Source organism: Antechinus flavipes, chromosome 1 (assembly GCF_016432865.1).
Source record: "Antechinus flavipes isolate AdamAnt ecotype Samford, QLD, Australia chromosome 1, AdamAnt_v2, whole genome shotgun sequence".
Taxonomy (NCBI): Eukaryota; Metazoa; Chordata; class Mammalia; order Dasyuromorphia; family Dasyuridae; genus Antechinus; species Antechinus flavipes.
The window spans coordinates 703,166,303-703,185,522 of NC_067398.1; the positions used below are offsets into that span (position 1 = coordinate 703,166,303).

The following is a 19,220-nucleotide window of genomic DNA, read 5'->3' on the forward strand; positions in this document are numbered from 1 at the left end:
TTAGTCAAGAGACCCCAATGGAGTTAGGAAGAGTGGGACACAACTGAAGTGACTGAGCAACAAAAACTTGGTGCACCTATTTCCAAATTGTTATCCAGTGAGATCATCAGTTGAGATAAAGTCAGAGACTTTCCCACAAGTCTTAAAGAACACAACTCACTTAGAAGTTCTCTAGGGCCCATTAGAATCTATATATTTACCTGCCTGTACTAACCAATTGTATCAAAAATTTTATCACCAATTTATTTGATTTCAGACACATGTATTGTACATAATCCCCTTTTCTTTTTCTAATATGGCCAAAGACTTACTGAAAAAAAAAAAGATACCCATTTAGAGAGCATTTGCCGCTAAGTGGTGAAAACCAATTAAACCCTTTGACCCTCAATTCACATGCCAAATGGCTTCATAAAAAATTAATGTTATCTCCACTGGGCCCCCAGTGAAGCATGGCAATCCTCCTATTTTTCCTTAATTGGCTCCCTTTCCCCCTCCCTTAGCAGCTGATTGAAACCTTTCTCCCAAAGTCCTTCACAAGAGCCAATTGTGCCAGACACTTACTGACATCAGAGTCGAAACACAGAATATTTTCACTTGGCACAACCAACTTTTCCATTGTTATTACCCATGACTCATTTCTTTCTATGGTAGATCAATACTGGCCTCTCTGCTGGCCAGTTCCTATCACACTGCATTCCATTTACGGTCACCATGTCTTTGCACCAGTTGTCCCTTTTGCCAGGAAGACTCTTCACTTCTTAGAATCACTTGTTTCCTCCGAAACTCGGGTCAAGCAATACCTTCTAACATTCCCTGATTTCCCCTGATACTGGAGTTCTTCCCCTAAAATGAACTCGCATTTCCATTTTACATATTTATATTTACTTACATGTATACTTGTTGTCCCTCCTGATAGCAAACAAATACCTTGAGGATGGGAGGAAGGGAGAGGGAAAGGAATAAGCATTTGTGCAGCTCCTACTATGTGCCAAGTACTCTGCTAAATGCTTTGCAAACATCTCATTTGAGTATCACAACAATCCTGTGAGATTAAAAGCTATTATTATTCCCAAGTTATAGTTAAGGAAAGTGAGTGAAATGTAGATTAAATAAATTTCCCAGGTTCACATAGTTGATATCTATGATTGGATTTGAATTCAGGTTTTCCTGATTTGAGGGCCCGTGATCTATCTAATGTATCACCTAAATGCTTAAGGAGTATTTCATGTTTGTCTTTAGAAATACGTTTAATAAATACTTATTGATTGAATGTTTGATATACACATGCATTTAGCAACATGGGATAGTGAAGAGCTGCACTTTCCATTCAGAACAACTGATACCAGAGAGTGATATCCTCTGTTCCTTCTCTCCGCCGCCCATGCTTAAACCAGAGTTTATGTCAAAGCCAAAATTCTAGGTTTTTTAAAGTGTTATTATATTTCTATTCAATTAGTTAATGGAAGTCATACTGAGACAAAAAAGACTGATCAACTATAGCAACATGTGATTGTGTTTCATTATTAAGAGTAGGATGGGAAATGGGAGGCGCTGGAGAGACAGACAGACAAAGAAGAATGAGAAGACAAAGGCAGTCAGAAAGAGGGGAAAGAAATCAAGACAATGAGAGAGAGAGAAGACTAGAAGAAAGATACTCTTTAAAAAATTGCATTTTGCTTACTGGTGGTTCTGAAAATGAAACAGAGTTTATTTTATAAATTCTCAAACGGGGGTAAAATCTTAATTCTGATATAGGTAAAAGGTGAACTCAGCAGTAATTTCTGTCAAAGGGGAACTTGAGCAAGCTACCATAGGAGGCAATATAACTTTTCTCTTTGTTCAGTTCTGTGAATGCTCAAGTATATTCCTTTCTCAAGGATGGAGTCTAGAGTTATGAGTAGAGTTTACTCAATGGGAAGAAAAGGGAATTGACTAAAAAAGTATGATTGATGATCATGTTCTAAAGGTCATTTTGTCAACAAGCATTTATTAAGCACCTACTAGGGCCAAGCACTATGCTAAGCACTAGAGATTCAAAGAAGGCCAAAAAAAAGTTCTTGCCTTCAAGAAACTTATAGTCTAATGGGGGAGACAATAAGCATATAACCATGCATGAATGAGATATAGATAAGACAAACTGGACATCATCAAAAAGAGAAGCTATGAGCATTAAGGGAGATAGAAGGAAAAAAATCATATTGTAGAGGGTGGAATGTGAAAAAAGCCAAAGTCAGCAAGAGATGGAGATGAGGAAAGAGAGAGTTCTGGGCATGGGGGACAACCAGTGAAAATGCCTGAATTTGAGAAATATGTAAGGAAAAATATAAAAGTCAGTGCCACTGGATTTAAGAGGTGTAATGAGGTGTAAGAAAACTGACAAAATAGAAAGAAGAGCTTTGAATGCCAAAGGATTATATATTTGATCCATTTATGGGTTATATATTTGTATTTACTTATATGTGTGTGTATGTATTCACCTTGGTAAGCTATAAGTTTTTTGAGGACAGAAGGGAAGGGATAAGCATTTATATGGTATCTACTATCTGCTAGGTACTATGCTAAGTAATTTATAAATATTATCTCATTTGATCCTCACATAACAATCCTGGGAGGCATGTTTTGTTATTACCTTCATACTATAAGTTAAGGAAACTGAGGCAAACAGTGTTTAGGTGATTTACCAGGGTCACACAGCTTGTAAATGTCTGAGGCTAGATCTGAACTCAGGCATTCCTGAGTCTAGGCCCAATGCTTTATCTATTGTACCATCTAGCTCTCTACATGCTGTTTCATTTTTGTCTCTGTGATCCCAACATCCAAGAGGATGGAATTTATTGAATAGGAGGGTAACATGATCAGATTTGTTCTTTAGGAAAATAAGTTTCATGGTTGAATAGAGAATCAATTGGAGCAGGAAGAAGGCAGGTACACCCACCAGCAGCCATTGCAGTAATTCAAATGTAAAGTGATGAGAATCTACATCTGGGTAGTGGTGGTATGAAGAAGAGAAGGCAAATTCAAGAAATGTTACAAAGATAAAATTGACAAGAGATACTACAAAGATGAAATGGAGAAAGAAGTAGAAAATGAAGGGATGCAATTTTTGTTGGAAAGGAATACTGTACAATGATTGGGATTGAGGCCATGATTACCAACAATGCTGTGGATTTACTTTTCAGAATGCCTGAAGCTTCCCAAAGAACTCTTTGTTTATTGACAAGAGATACTGCAAAGGTGAAATCAACCAGAGATATGCAAAGATAAAATCAACAAGAGATGCTGCAAAGGTGAAATCAACAAGATTTGCTGCAAAGGTGAAATCAACAAGATTTGCTGCAAAGGTGAAATCAACCAGAGATGCTGCAAAGGTGAAATCTACAAGAAATGCTGCAAAAGTGAAATCAACAAGATTTGCTGCAAAGGTGAAATCAACCAGAGATGCTGCAAAGATGAAATCAACCAGAGATGTTACAAAGGTGAAATCAACCAGAGATATGCAAAGATAAAATCAACAAGAGATGCTGCAAAGGTGAAATCAACAAGATTTGCTGCAAAGGTGAAATCAACAAGATTTGCTGCAAAGGTGAAATCAACCAGAGATGCTGCAAAGGTGAAATCTACAAGAAATGCTGCAAAAGTGAAATCAACAAGATTTGCTGCAAAGGTGAAATCAACCAGAGATGCTGCAAAGATGAAATCAACCAGAGATGTTACAAAGGTGAAATCAACCAGAGATATGCAAAGATAAAATCAACAAGAGATGCTGCAAAGGTGAAATCAACAAGATTTGCTGCAAAGGTGAAATCAACAAGATTTGCTGCAAAGGTGAAATCAACCAGAGATGCTGCAAAGGTGAAATCTACAAGAAATGCTGCAAAAGTGAAATCAACAAGATTTGCTGCAAAGGTGAAATCAACCAGAGATGCTGCAAAGATGAAATCAACCAGAGATGTTACAAAGGTGAAATCAACCAGAGATATGCAAAGATGAAATCAACAAGAGATGCTGCAAAGGTGAAATCAATAAGAGATGCTGCAAAGGTGAAATCAATAAGAAATGCTGAAAGGGTGAAATCAATGAGAGATATGCAAAGGTAAAATCAACAAGAAATGCTGCAAAGGTGAAATCAAGAAGCATTTGAAACATCTTCGATATGGAGTTGTAAGAGAATGAGAAGCAAAACTGAATAGTCCAGCATCAGAGAGAGAGCAAAAAATCCTAATCCTGCTTGGATTAGCCCAGCAAAATCTTTTCCCCTTTTATAAATATCCTCTGTGATCCAATTCCATCTATCTTTGAGCTTTACAAGCAATTTACATATATCCCCTTATCAGATTCTTGCTCAATAACTCTAGGAGATAGGCAAGATGTTTATTTTTGGTTTTGGTATGGAGAAGTGATCTCATATGAATTTGGGCTTCTTGGTATGCAAATTTTCTCCACCAATACAGATCAGCAACTCATCTATAACTGATAATCTTAAAGAACCAGCTAGGGTTCTGAAAGTTTGTAACTTGTCCATGGTCACAGAGCAAACACACCTTGAGTGCTTGAATTCAGATCTTTTTCCTGAATCCAAGGGTAAACCTTTATTCAGAATGCCATGCTTCTCCTCAGGATAGGCATAATTATTTCTACTTTCCAGATCAGAAAATTGAGGCTTAGAGGGGGAAAACAAGATGTAAGGTAATTCTTTTAATTCTAAATTGCTATGATTCTATCTGGCTTAGCTCACTCCCATTCATCAAATTCCCCTAAGAATAGCCAGATATCTCTTTAATTTTTAGTTATTCTAAACATACTTGGTGTCAATGCTTAGTATGTATCAGGTTGTCATTAAATGTTCAGTAAATCCTCCCTTACTGTCACAATAGTGTGTAAGATATTCTATGACATCTAACCCCTAACCACCACACTTCACTTTACAACTGAGAAACCATCTGGCAGGACAGAAGCATTGCAGCATCCTAGAATTAAGTACAGTTTAATAAACTGTATTCAAATGCTCTCTGGATTTTTCATTTAATTCAGTAAATACTTACTAAGTTTGTTTTTGCTTATCTCGTATTCCTTCCCTTTATTTACTTATTTTTATTTGTTTACTTGTTTGAATCTTTCCTCAGGGCAAAGATTGTTCTCTATTCTATCTATATGCCCTCAATACTAAGCAAGGTTTGCCTAGAACAAGAACTTAGTAAGTATTCATTGAACTGAATTTTAGAGAGGAAACTTAACAAAAAAAATTAGGGAATTATGTGGGAATTTCCTCTTAAGAAGTATCCTCTACTTCCATATTTTTTCATCATTTTATTTTTAAATTAACTTTTGTTTTCTCAATCCCCCCATTTAAAAGAATAAGAAAAATAAAGACAGATTATACAAAATCAAATCCTTGTGTTGTCCATGTCAGGAAGGCAGGCACTTATTAAGTACCTATCATGTGCTAGACTTTGTAGCCTCAGCTACAAAGAAAGGCAAATGAGAAGCCTGTCTGCAGGGAACCCACAGTCTAATGTAAGAGACAACATGCAAACTACTATGAAGTAAATAAAATATAGATGGAAATAATCAACAGAAGAGATGCAATTGAATTGAGAGGATTAGAAAAAACTTTCTAAAGCAAGGAGAATTTTATTTGGGACTCAACAAAAAAAAAGTCATAAGAGGACAGGATTTAGGGATGAGGAGGGAAAGAATTACAGGTTGAGGGACTGCCAGGGAAATGCCTGAAGTTGGCTTACATGTCCCCAAATGCATCATTCTGCATCTTGAACCCATTGTCTTTCTATTGAAAAGTAGGTAATAAGATCCCCATTAGTCTTTTAGAATAACATTTGGTCATTATAACCAAATCATTGACTTCTGTGTAGCACAGAGTCACAGGAGAATTTCCTTGGGTCACTGAGACCGCCACTTTGTGTCAGAGATGAGACATGAACCAAGGTTCTCCTGATTCTACGACTGGCACCCTCTACATTACCTCCTGGCAAAGAGAAATGAATCTCAGGTAAGCTATTAAGTGACTTTTCATTACCGAAAGCTTCTTTCTCTTGAGCCCTTCATGCTGCGATACTTAGCAACTAGTCTTAGAATTACTTGGTAACTTCGATTCTAATTACAAAGTAATTGGCAAGAACATACCATTGTGAATTCCTATGGTTATATGCCAGATAATTATCTGGTTTTTATGTTCTCAGTAAAATAACTCAATGTCCAAAAAATGTTCCAGTTGGGTTGGCCGATGGCCAGCCATATCCCTTAGCCAACCAATATCTAAGAGGTGGCGATTAATCAAATCATTCAAATATTTGGTCTCCAATGGAACATGCAGATAAGAAGATGGGATGGCCAACATCTGTCTATTGCCGAAGAGTGTAACAGCAAGGCAGGGGGGGGAAAAGCCCCACCAGAAGATAAATATAAACCTACACAATGGCACAGCATAAAGACTGTTGCCTTTGGCCCTTGTCCACCACTGGGTATTTGGATGCTTATAGAAAATACCAAACACTTAAAACTCCAATTACATTTCTCAAAGCCAGAGCATCTTTCACAGTGCTAGGAAAAGGACAAGTTATTTGTGAAATCTGTAGGCAGTTATTTATTTTTTCCTTCTGAGGAATTTCAGAATATTACATATAAAAGACAAGAACCATCAATCCAGTTGCCTCATTTAATAAGCCACACATTTTAATTTTTGCTTCATAATGATCACTCTCTCCCAGGAGGGTTGCTAAGGGAAAGACGTCCTGGTGGGGCAAGACAAAGATGATACACATAATTGCAATTCACAGTTTGTGTAAACAACAATTTAAAAAATGATTGGGATGAAGAAGAAAGAGGAAAAAGAAAGAGAGAAAATTACAAGAGAACATGGCAGCCAGCAACAAAGGTGGCTTGGATGTCACTAAAGAACCTTTCCCTTTATAGTGTAGGCTCCTTGAAGATGGGAACTATTTTCGCCCTTTTTTTCAGTCTCTCCTGTTTAGCATAGAGCCTGGCATGTAACAAGTGCTTAGAAAATGTTTGCCATTTAATTCATCAGTTAGCTGAGGGAAATCATTTATGCTCGAGCCAATCCCCAAACTTTCAGTGAGTCAGGTTAATAAGTATTTCCATATTTCCTATAGGTAGGTACTAGGGTAGATGCTGGGGATAGATATAGTAAGAACAAACAGTTCCTGGACTTCACAGAGCTTACATTCTAAGATGTAATGAGGTTCTCTGTCTTTGTCTCTTTCTATCCCTGTGTTTGTGTGTGTTTCTCTGTCTCTCTCTACCTGTTACTCTCTGAATCTATCTCTGTCTCTGTCTGCCTCTCTTTCTGTCTATCTCTCTGTCTCTGTCTTTCTCTTTCGGGCCCACTTCTATCCAGATCACCAGTCCAGTACCTAGTCATCATTACAAGAGGTGAGACCTACCATTAGCCTCTGCTAACATGCTGGTCTCAATGCCAGTTACTGAAGACCCAGTCAGCTAAGTTCTACCCACCAAAGTCCTTGGTACTATCAAACAGCTCAGCATCAAAAAAGGATATGATTTTATCAGTGAAAATTACATTAAAGAAGAGACAACACATCTGCTTTGATGCTGCATCCTGAGGACCATGGGAACTTCCTGTCTGACTTACTCCCCACGTTAGGATATGAGTGGATTTGAATTCAGGGCGTCCTGAATTCAGATCCAGTGCTTTATCCACTACACCATGAAGCTGATGTTAATAATAACAGTAACATTATTAATCATAATTATGTAATATTATGTCACTGGAAAAAAGGAGATTCTGAAGGGTGCCATGAAATTTGGTCCAAACCAAAGGTATAATTGCTGCTATGAGGGGCCAGCATGGAGAATTTAAATAAACAAACACAGCCAGTTTCCAAATAGCTAACGTGAAGCCAATTTAAAAATCAGTAAAATCAGAAAGAAAAGTACAGAAAATTCTACTTTCATTGCACTAATCTTCACACTATTAACAAGTCTTTCATGGTTTTAGTAAGGTTATGTTCATAATGATAACCCTTACATATACTTACCTCTTCTGGCCCTCAAGTTCCTCCTCTATAAAATGGAGATAATAGGAACACCTACCTCCCAGGTTTGTCATAAGATTCAAATGATTTTTGTAAAATGTTTTGAAAACAATAAAGGGGCATAAATTTTTCTTCTTCTTCCTCCTTTTCCTTCTCTTTTTTCTCCTTTTCTTCTTTTTCCTTTTCCCCTTCCCCTTTCTCCTCCTCTCCCTCTTCCCCCATCATCCACTTTCCCACGTTCCTCTTCCTCCTTGTCCTTTTCTTCTATTATTATTATTATTACCTAGAGCCTCAAGAAAATCCTGAAGGACATATGGAATCATAAAATGCAAATGATACTCAGTAAAATCAGTATAGTACATCAGAAAGAGCACTGGACTTGAATCCAGAGGTCTTGGATTCAAATCCGGTATCTACCACTTACTACAAATGTGACATTGGAGAAGTCACTTAGCTTTAATATGTATACATTCCTTCATTGTAAAATGAAGGGAATTGGACTAGATGGACTCAGAGATCCTTTCTGGCTTGAAATCTATCATCTTGTGAATTATAGAACTACATAATTTAAATTATACATTATAAATTATATAAATCAGATTATGTAATTGTAAATTATAGAACTATATAATTTTAAGTTATATATTTTAAATTATATCATAAATTGTAGAGCTATATAATTTTAAATATCATAAATTACATAAATTAAATTATATAAATTATGAATTATATAATTTCAAATTTTATTCTAAATTACATGAATCAAATTATAGAATTATAAATTATAGAACTATATAATTTAAAATTATATATAAATTAAATTATACAATTTTAAATTATAGTTATAGAATTTTAAATGATATATTATAAATTATAGAAATATAGAATTTTAGAACTAGAAAGAACCCTAGAAAACACCTAGTTCCACTCCAGCATTTTAGAGATGAAGCAAATGTGGCCCTAAGAGAGAAAGAAACTTCCTTTAAAAAGAAGGATTACAGTCTAGGTTTACTAGAGGCTTGTTAGTCGTGCTCCACTCACAACCCCTGTGACTTTCCAAACCAAAAGAGTCTTCCCTGGTCATCTTTTCCCTCTGTATATATTAGCCATTAGAATATATACTTTTTGAGGATAAAGACAATCTCATTTGCATCTGTATCCATTATCTTGTACATCAAGGTGAACTGATTTAAAGGTACTATCTCTGCCTATATCATATGAAGAAATTTTTTTGTTATTCAGTCATTTTTTTTCAATTGTGCCCAACTCTCTGTGACCCCATTCGGGGTTTTCTTGATAGAAATTCAGTAGAAGGGGTTTGCCATTTTCTTCTCCAGCTCATTTTCCAGATGAAGAAACTGAGGCAAACAGGATTAAATGACTTGGCCAGGAGCACACAGTTAGGAAGGGTCCGAGTTGGGGGCAGCTAGGTGGTGCAGTGGATAGAGAACCAGCCCTGAAGTCAGGAGGACCTGAGTTCAAATCCACCTCAGACACATAACAGACCCTAAGTGTGTGACCCTGGGCAAATACTTAACCCTTATCAAAAGAACAACAACAACAACAAGTGTGTGGGGCCATATTTGAATTCACAAAAATAAGTCTTCCTGATTCCTGGCCAGTGCCACTTAACTACCCTACCAAGAGATAGTACTTTATATATTCCTAAAAGCAGCATTGAGTTGCATACAAAAATTGCATTGAGCAGTGGTGTCCAGAACCCGCCTCATTGGAATAGAAGCTCTTTGAAGAAAAGGATAATTTCATTTTTGCATTTGTATTTCTAGTGCTCAGTACATTGTAAACACTTTATAATAGACACTAAATTTAATCATTTAATCTGAAGGTCTCATTTTAAAAATGGGAAGCTGAGGCCCAGAGGTGATTTTACTCCAAATCATTACAAGCTGAAGGAAACAGACTGAGCATTTGACTGGAGGCCCTCTGATTGCCAATCCAGTGCCAGTTACATGATATCTCAGCTGGAACAAATCTCAGAGGCCATCAGGCTCAACCCCCTCATTTTTACAGAGAAGGAAAACGAGGCGGAAGAATTAATCACCGTGCTCAAGGTCAACTGAGTTGTAGCAAATCAGAATTAGAAACCAAGTCCTCTGTTTTTGGTCCTTTCCACTGCACTAACCCAGTACTTAATATATCTGGCTGTCCGGTACTCACATGCAATATACATGGAGCATCTATTCACTAAGAGACTGGCTTGTTCAGAGCAACCTGGACCATGTCAGGTGGTTTGGTAGCGGACGGAAGGATGCAAGAGTAAAGATCTACTCAGGCTTAGGGAGCCGTATGTCCAAACTGGGGCAAGGCACTGACCTGGTGATGATTGCCAAGTGGGGCGGGCTCATGCAGGCCCCCATGAAGAGTACCACGTTCTCATGCCGTGTCTGCCGGTAGGCCATGACCTCCCGCTTGAAGGCCTTGAGCTGGTCCTCATTGTCCCTCTCGATATCAATAAGCCTTATGGCCACTTCCCCATGCCAGCGGCCATGGTACACCTGCCCAAACCGGCCCTTGCCGATGAGCTCGCCCATCTCCAGCTGTTCAAAGGGGATGTCCCACTCCTGGAGAAAGATGCTGGTCTGACTGGCCTTGCGGGGGAAATTGCGGGCAGAGAGAAGTGAGAGGTTCATCTCCTCAAAGTCATCCTCTGATTCCTCAGCTTCATTGTTCCCCTCCTCATTCTGTGGCAGGAAGGAGAGAAAAATGAGAACAATTGTGGAGGAAGGGGGTGTCCTGTGACTAGAGCATCCAACTGGGAGTCAGAAAGAACTGGTGCTTTGGCACTCCCCAGCTCTCTGACCCAAACCCAGTTTCCTCATCTCAAGTTTCAAATGTTTCTAAACATTCTTCTTGCTAGAAATCACAAGTCAATCATTTTTGCTTAGATCAACACCTACTGTCAACGTATCCCCGAATCTTGGACCTAGAAGGGACCTCAGAGGTAGTCCCTAAAATCTCAGCAACAATGCTAAATACTTGGGGCAGCTAGGTGGTACAGTGGATAGAGCACCAGCCCTGAAGTCAGGAGCACCCAGGTTCAAATCTAACCTCATACAATGCCTAGCTGTGTGGCCTTGGGCAAGTCACTTAATCTCAATTGCCTCAGTAAAAAAAAAAAAAAAATTAATTAATGATAGACAAAATAAAACATTTGGGCATTAAAGAAATGCTAACTACTCATTCATCTGTCCTTTGATTGAAGACTTTTAATGGGGGATGATATTCCCTTCCAAGGCAGCCCATTCTATATGAGGATAGTATAATACAGTGAAAAAAATAGTAACTGTGAACCTGCCTTCAAATTGTGCCCTTGATGCTTGCTTCCTATATGACCCTCCAGAGCCATTTGTTTCCAGTGGCCAGACACAAATCAGGACAACTGGCACTCCCTCACTTCAATCCAATTCACTTGCATGTCATGGAATCAACCCCCCACCCCATGTCATGGTTCTTTTCGAAAACAAAGAACAAACAAATCTGTATGACCCTAGAGGCTCAGTTTCCTCACTGGCAATGGAAAAGTGTTAAATCAAATAATCTATGGGATCCCTTCCAGTGCTAGATATGTGGTCCTAAGCACCTAATTGTTAGCAAGTGTTCCCTTCTATCGTGAGCAAATCACCGCCATGTTGCTAATTTTACCCACTGGGACCAAGTATGACAGGGTTATTTCCCTCTTCGACACGCGAGTCCTTCAGAAACTTTAAAGCAGTTATCATCTCTGCTCTACCCCCTAGCCCACCATAGTCTTTTCTTCTGCAGAATAAATATTCCTCGGCCCTTGGTCAATCCTCATTTGGCCTGATCTTGAGGCCTTTGGTCACTTGGTAAGAATCACAAAAGTCTCAGATTCTCAGAGTTTCCAGAGACCTCAGTGTCCATCTGGTCCCACTCAAATTTGAACAAGTATTCCCAATGAGTGACCCTCCCACTTTCTTCAACCCCTCCAATGACAAGAAAGTCACCATCATGAGTTAGCTTGTATTCCTTGCAAAGATTTCAAATACTTGCACCATTTTCCCCATTTCTATAGCAAGCCTTCCTTTCTGTCATGCTTCGTAAGGCACATTTCCCTTAGAAAGGAAGCTCTCTGAGGACAGAATTGTTAGGGTTTTTCCTATTCTTGGTATCCCAAGCACCTAGCACAGTAACTAGAACATAGCAGGTGCTTAGTAAATACTTGATGAGTTAAATTGAATTGGTCTGTTCCCCAGAGTCTAGGTCTTCTAGAAGATACCGAATTGACTTATTGTTGGGATATTGAAAGAGGGAATCCTTATTCAGTTATGAGTTGAACTAACTAGTCTCTGAGATTCCTTTCAGCTCTTCCATTCTAGGATTTTAGAAAAGGGTGATCTGAAGTCTATACTGCCACAGTGTTCATTATACTAAATTAAAAAGAAACAATAAAAAATAAGTGGTTAATAAACCTCCAGTTAAATCGAATGTATGATGATATAGTGTTTTTTTAAATGTAATTTTTTAGCAACATTCTCAAGTTAGCATTTCAGCGTAGGTAGGTCAAGGAGTACTTGATTTTCCAGATGAAGAAAAGGGAACCTCCCTAGATCAAGTAACTTAGGATCAAAGTTAGATGGCCTCTCAAAGATCATCAAGTCTAACCCCTTCATTTTATGAATGAGGAACCTGAGATCCAAGAAAGTTAATGATTTTTTTATTGCAGTGGAGCTGGCTGTAGGGAAAGAATTTTTGCCTCAGTGCTAAGGTCAGTTTGATGGTGCCATAATGCTTATAGCGCTGGGCTGGGAATCAGAATGATTCATTGGCGAGTTCAGATCTGGACTCGGACACTTACTAGCTGGAAGTCACTTAACTAACCCTGCTTATCTCAGTTTTCTCATCTGTAGAGAAAGAAATGTAAAACCACTCTATTATATTTGCCAAGAAAACTCCAAATGGAGACCCAAAAATAACTATAATGACTCAAAAACAACAATAAGAACTGTAGTGTTTAGCACATAGTAAATATGAAGTATAGCAAATGCTTCAGAAATATTGACTGATCTGTTTGGGAGAAGGATTTTCTCAGAAAATGCAGACCTTACTACTGTTAGCTCCAAGGCACATTGGGAAAACCAAAAAGTTCTCTATTGATGACTCTATCCACTTGTCTTTCATTTCTCAAGAACCCCAATGCCCTCAGTGGGAGCCCACTAAACATTTGGTGTGCTTCACTAACTTCTTAGGTGGATTCCCCTCAGTTGAACATGATTCTCCCCACCCCCGAATCCCCCTTCCTTTTTCCCTCCCCTCCCCTACAAATCTCAAGGCTGTGGGTCATGACCTATTCTCCATTGACCTCACTCTCCCAGCTTGTTTTTCTTTTCCTTTTTCCATCCAGACAATGCTGACTCACTGCCAATTTCCGTACAACATGGTTTCCAATGATGTCCATATATAATGGTCCATTAAGTCCAAAGCTGGGAACGGTCAGCTCATTTTAATTGTTCCTGTGTTGGGCTTTGAAGGGCATGGGGTAGACTGCCAGCCCCAGGCCATACACTGCCTTCTCCCTTCCCCACTCCCCAATCCCAACCTGCTTTGTCTCTGTTTCATTGGTTGCAAGCCAAGTTTCAGTTCATTCAGGCTCAACATGCAGAAAGTTTCTTTGGACTCTCCATGGTTCTCACCTCTGATGTTGGCTCCACTTCAATTTGAAGTAATGGGTTTCCTTCCAGGCTTTAGGGGAGAAGGAAAAAAAATAGTTTTAATTGATGGTTATATGGAAACTCAGACATATTGACTTCAGCTGTTTACATACATAGTTATAGGTTTTAACTAGAAAATTGATTAGGCCCTGCTATTGCTCTGGGTCGTTCCATTTCTTTCTTTCATCAGGCAATTGGGGTTGTAAGTGATTTGCCCAGCTGGTAAGCATCAAGTATTTGAGGTCAAATTGGAACTCAGTTCCTCCTGACTCCTGGGCCAGTGCTCTATCTACTGCACCATCTAGTTCCAATTTTGAAATAATCTGTTAATCAAGAGATAATAAATCCCAATTGCTTAATAAGATAGTTTCAATATTTCAATATAGTTATTTATTGAATTAAATACAAAATAAGAAAAAAGACAGAATAAAGAAAAGGATAGAAAAGGAAAACGATACAAAACAAAATGTTGTCATGTGCCCAAGAGAACAACAGGGAGGATTTATACATATATTTATTATATATGTATATGTCTATATACACACATATACACATATATACATGCACATAGATTCATACATATGTGTGCATGTATACATACACATATATGTATACATTTATAAACCAAATTTCCATTTCAAGAAAGCATATATAATAATAGAAAAAAATCACATTTATGAATGTCTATCTTTTTTTCTCTACTTTTTTACATGTTGTTTGAGGGGGGAGATACTAGGAATCAAAAAAATTCATAACTTCCATCTCCTATTATCTACTTATAACCACTGAGATGATGATGATAAGTAGTAGCAGTAGTAGTAGTAGTAGTAGTAGTTAGTAGCAGTAGCATTTATATAATATTTTAAGCACCTTACAGTTATGTCATTTGGCCCACACAACAACCCCCGAAAGAAGATACAATTATCACCATTTTACAGAAGAGGAAACTGAGGCAGATTGAGGTGGAGTCACTTGTCCAGGATGACACAAGGAAGTATCTAAGGCTGGATTTGAATTTACATCTTCCTGACTCCAAGTTCAATGCTCTGTCCATTATGGTGACTTAGTTCTGGCCTTCTTTACTTTTTATCTGGATATTTCCATGAGTCTTCTCACTGATCTCTTATCTCCCTACTCCTCTCTCTAATCTATCCTCCATTCAGCTGCTAATTTCATTTTCCTAAAGCACAGGGTCACCATGTCACTCCTCTGCTCAACAAGTTTTAGGGGCTCCCTATTATCTCTAGGATAACGTACAAAGTCCTTCATAATCCAATTTCTAGGACTATTTCACACAACTTTGTTGATCAGTCTGGATTGTTTGCCATTCCCATACGTGACACTCAATCTCTCCCCTCCATGCCTTTGTACAGGTTGTCCTCATTAAGGCTCATTCAGGGACCAACCTCCCCCAGTCATTAATGCTCTTCTCAAAACCCTAAATGACTTCCTATTTGCTTTCTATATATCTCTATGTTGTTCTAAATTGGACGCTGAAAGAAACTTTTCTGTCCAAGATGCCCAATCCCTTCATATTACAAATGAGGAAACTGAGGTAGAGAGGTTAAGTAACTTGCTCAGATTTATCCTGCTTGTATCTGAAAGCAGAATTTGAATTCATTTTCCTGACTCCAAGTTCAGTGCTCTCCATCCACTGTCATCCAGCTGCCCTTTTGTATTTTTGTTATTTTCCATGAGTTCTGCCCTCCCTCTCGAATAGATTCTAAGTTCCAGGGAGATGAGGACCATTGTGATTAACCAATGACTTGTGCATTTTTTTTTTTTTTTGTTATTGGCCCTTTGAGTCATTGGCTTAGCACAGTGCCTGGCTGAGGAAACACTTAAGATATGCTTCTTAACTCCAGATAAGGAAATGCCTTCCAATGCAGATTGGCCCATTATGTACCTTTGAGCTAGTTGTCCAGAACCAGGGAAATTAAACAATTTGCCCAGGATCACATAGCATGAATATATTAGAGGTGAAACTTAAACTCGGGTCTTCCCAATTCCAAAGCTAACACTCGTTCCATTATAGCCCATGTCCATCATGAATGCTCACATTAATATAAAGTTTTGCTAAGGGCTTTTATGAACATTATTTCATTTGATCCTCACAACAATCCTGAAAAGTAGATGCTTTTATCATCCCTGTTTTACAGATAAAGAAACTGAGGTTAAATGACTTTACCAAACAAAACTGAGCCTAAATGACTTGCCCATGCTTCATGGTCATGAAGCTAGTAGGTCTCTAAAGTACAATTTGAATACAAGGCTTTCTTACTTTGGGTCCTTTTATTCAAAAATTCTGACTCTGCCATAGCATTTATGTGACCTATGGCAAGTAATTTCTCTTCTTCTGAGCCTCAGTTTCTTCATTTGTAAAAAAGAGAGGAGGGGATAATAATAGCATCTACACCCTAGGATCATTATGAGAATCAAGTAAGATGTTTGTAAAGCACTTAGCATGGTGCTAGGCTAAGAGGCTACTTAAATAGTAGCTATTATTATTGCCCCACGGCCCTTTTCTGTTTTCCAAACTGAATCTAATAAATTTCCTGGAACTGTAATGCTCTTTGATATCACAGACACTCGCAAGGCACCCATCCTGTTTTCAGTTAACGCTCCAGCACAATTAATAATAATTGGAGAGTGTATAGCCAAGTGTCCTTTCAACTCCACTTTGAGATTTCCAAAGAGCAGAGCATTATTTGTTATCTCTTGGATTAACCAATTATTTAGAGCAAGGCAGACTGTAATTGCAATAGAGACAGTTGATGTGATGAGAAGCTGAGACCCAATCCTGCTGGACAATGGCAGCTGGCTCTTCTGCTCGGCCCTCAGCAACAAAATAAGCCCTTCCTCCTGTTTGCTTTTCTTTTGAATCTGGATATTACAGCAGAAAAGGTTATTATATTACTACTCCAACCCTGCTACCCCTACAAATCCTCTGTTCCTAGCTGTTGGTTTAAATGGATTAAAGTCCATGAAGCTGAAATGTCATTTTTCTACTGGGAAATTGACCATCAATGTTAGAAATTAGATTGGATCCATCACTATTCAGGGAAAAAATATTGTATAGTATTCTTGGGATTCTAGATCCCAAGCTAGAAGAAACTCTAGGGTTTAGCTAGTTCAATGACCTCATTTTACAGATGAGGAAACTAAGACTCAGGAAAGTGAATTATCTTGACCAAGGCCATTGGGCTCAATTATGTGGCTGGATCAAGATGTAAATCCTATGACTCTAGTCCTAGAATTATTTTGCTGGACCATGAGCCATTCTCCAAGAATGCTTCTTTCTATTTAGATACCTGACTTATTAGTAGAAAGTCATTCAATTCAACTCAGTTCAACAAACTTATAAGGATTAACTCTTATGTGCCACGCTTACATTCTATTGGGGGTGGCAACCACAAACATACACATACAACACATATAGAGATAAGTAAACACAAAGTTTGGGGATTTCTCTGCTATTTGTTTGGACACGACTTACAATTTTCCTCAGTTTCTCCTGGCAGAGAAAAAAATCCTTCACCAATGCAGGTGAACATCTCTTCATCTTAGAGCAAAAGTGTTTTTAACATGGGGTCTATGAACTTGTATGCATATATATGCATAATTTTCATATGATTTGTTTCTCTTATAATCTATATTTTATTTTTATAACAGATATGTATAAAATTCATATAAATATAATTATACATATATGTATGTATGTGTATATATATGTATGTATCAAAGCTTCTTAAACTTTTTTCACCCAAGAAATTTTTACACAATTCCAGTTATATAAAACAGATATATAAATCAAACATTTACTGATAATAAATTATAATTTCACAACCCCCATATTTAGTTATAAGACCCTCTATATGGGGTCATAACTCATAGTTTAAGGAGCTTTGATATATATATATATATTTTTTTTTTCATTTAAAATTTTTCTTATAAGGGGTACATAGTCTTTAGCAGACTGCCAAAGGGGTACAGGACATAAAAACGAATTTCTCCAGTGTCCTAGAAAGTTGAGTTAACCAAGATCACAAAGGCTGAAAGTATCAGAAATGGGATTTATATCCAGAACTTCCTGGATTCAGGGACTATCTTGGGATATCAGGGCTATACATTTAAATTGCAAGTATAAAACACACAACTCTCAGTGGAGTGCTCCTTCTACCTCCAGCTTCCAACCCTCACTCCATGAGTCATAGAGTCACTAGTATAAGGGCCCTCAGAAGCTATCTCACCCCCTCATCTCTCCTACTCCTGCAAGAGTTGTCCAAGAACCCCATCTACCACTGTCTTTGCTTTCAACCTCTGGGAAGAGGTGGAGGAAGAACTTTCTCATTCCTCTTTGGGGCAATTATCTTTGTCGGGAAGTCTTCTCTAATTTCAAACCTAAATCTGTCTCAGCAAATTCTATCCATAGATGGTTTCTGATTCTGCCCTCTGGGGCCGAACAGAACCAGAGCTAATTCCTTTTATAGAAGACAGCCTTTCAAGTTTTCCTCATTAGGCAGCTAATGAAACTGGGTCTCTAGGAAGTGTAGTGATTAGGTATTGGGGGTAGGCTTTGAACACAGGTCTCCATATTCTCATTCTACGTCTTTTTGGCTTCTTGTGCAATCTATCCTATTCCTATCTCCCCAAGGTAGCAAGTTAGAGCTTCCAGGATCATGTTTGCACTAATGCAAAGACATTTCTGCATTGTCCATTAATCACTGACCTGTATACAAGTATAAAGATGACTGGAAAGGGAGTGAATAATGACTGTTTAGAACTGCTCATCCATCACCCAAGGGTGTTACCTATAGAAAGTGTATGTAAGTGCATGACTAGTTAAAAGGCCAATTACTCCCAGTCAGGAGCTTTGGGGAGACTCCCCAGTGCTACTGGCATCTGGATTGGGGAAAGCAGCTAATGAGCAAGGTGTCTCTGATAGTTGGTGTAAAAACAATACAAAATAAAACTAAATGCTAGTACCTATTGATACAATGAGTCCATGTGTCTCTCCCTACTTCCAAATACCCATCACTCAGACTTCCCAAGGCTCTGTCTTCTTCAAGGCTATCCTTGATTTTCTTGAAACAAAACCAAATTAAAAAAAAAAACTCAGCTACCTTTTCTTTTTAAAATCACCTTTCTCTCCCTATATTACTCTTCACTTTCCTCCACCAAGGATCACCATCAACAAAGAATAAAAAATGAAAGTGGAAAAAATCAGCCATCTCTCTCCCTATCTTTGCTAAATGGAGATCTAAAGATGAAGAATACTATATGTATATATTGTTCAATGTGCTGGTTAGTTTTGCTGAATTAATTACCATTACAATCCCCCAATTATGCCTCTTTTTCTATCTTTTCTTTGATTTTCATATCAACAAAATTTTGCTAGCAAGGGCATTTGTATTAGAGAAAAAAAGAGCAACTGAGCTGTTCTCCCTTATGTTTTAGACTTTGTCCTACAGCTAGTCCTCTAGAAGGATTTCTTGAG

At 38.0% G+C, this 19,220-nt stretch overlaps 1 protein-coding gene across 1 annotated transcript in view; it reads right to left on the reverse strand.

Moving 5' to 3' along the window:
* Positions 1 to 19,220, reverse strand: part of KSR2 (kinase suppressor of ras 2) — a 562,622-nt gene that overhangs the window by 91,150 nt on the left and 452,252 nt on the right. The window contains 2 exon segments of the mRNA XM_051972874.1: positions 10,368 to 10,735; positions 13,706 to 13,754. Coding sequence (XP_051828834.1) covers positions 10,368 to 10,735; positions 13,706 to 13,754 — 417 coding nt within the window.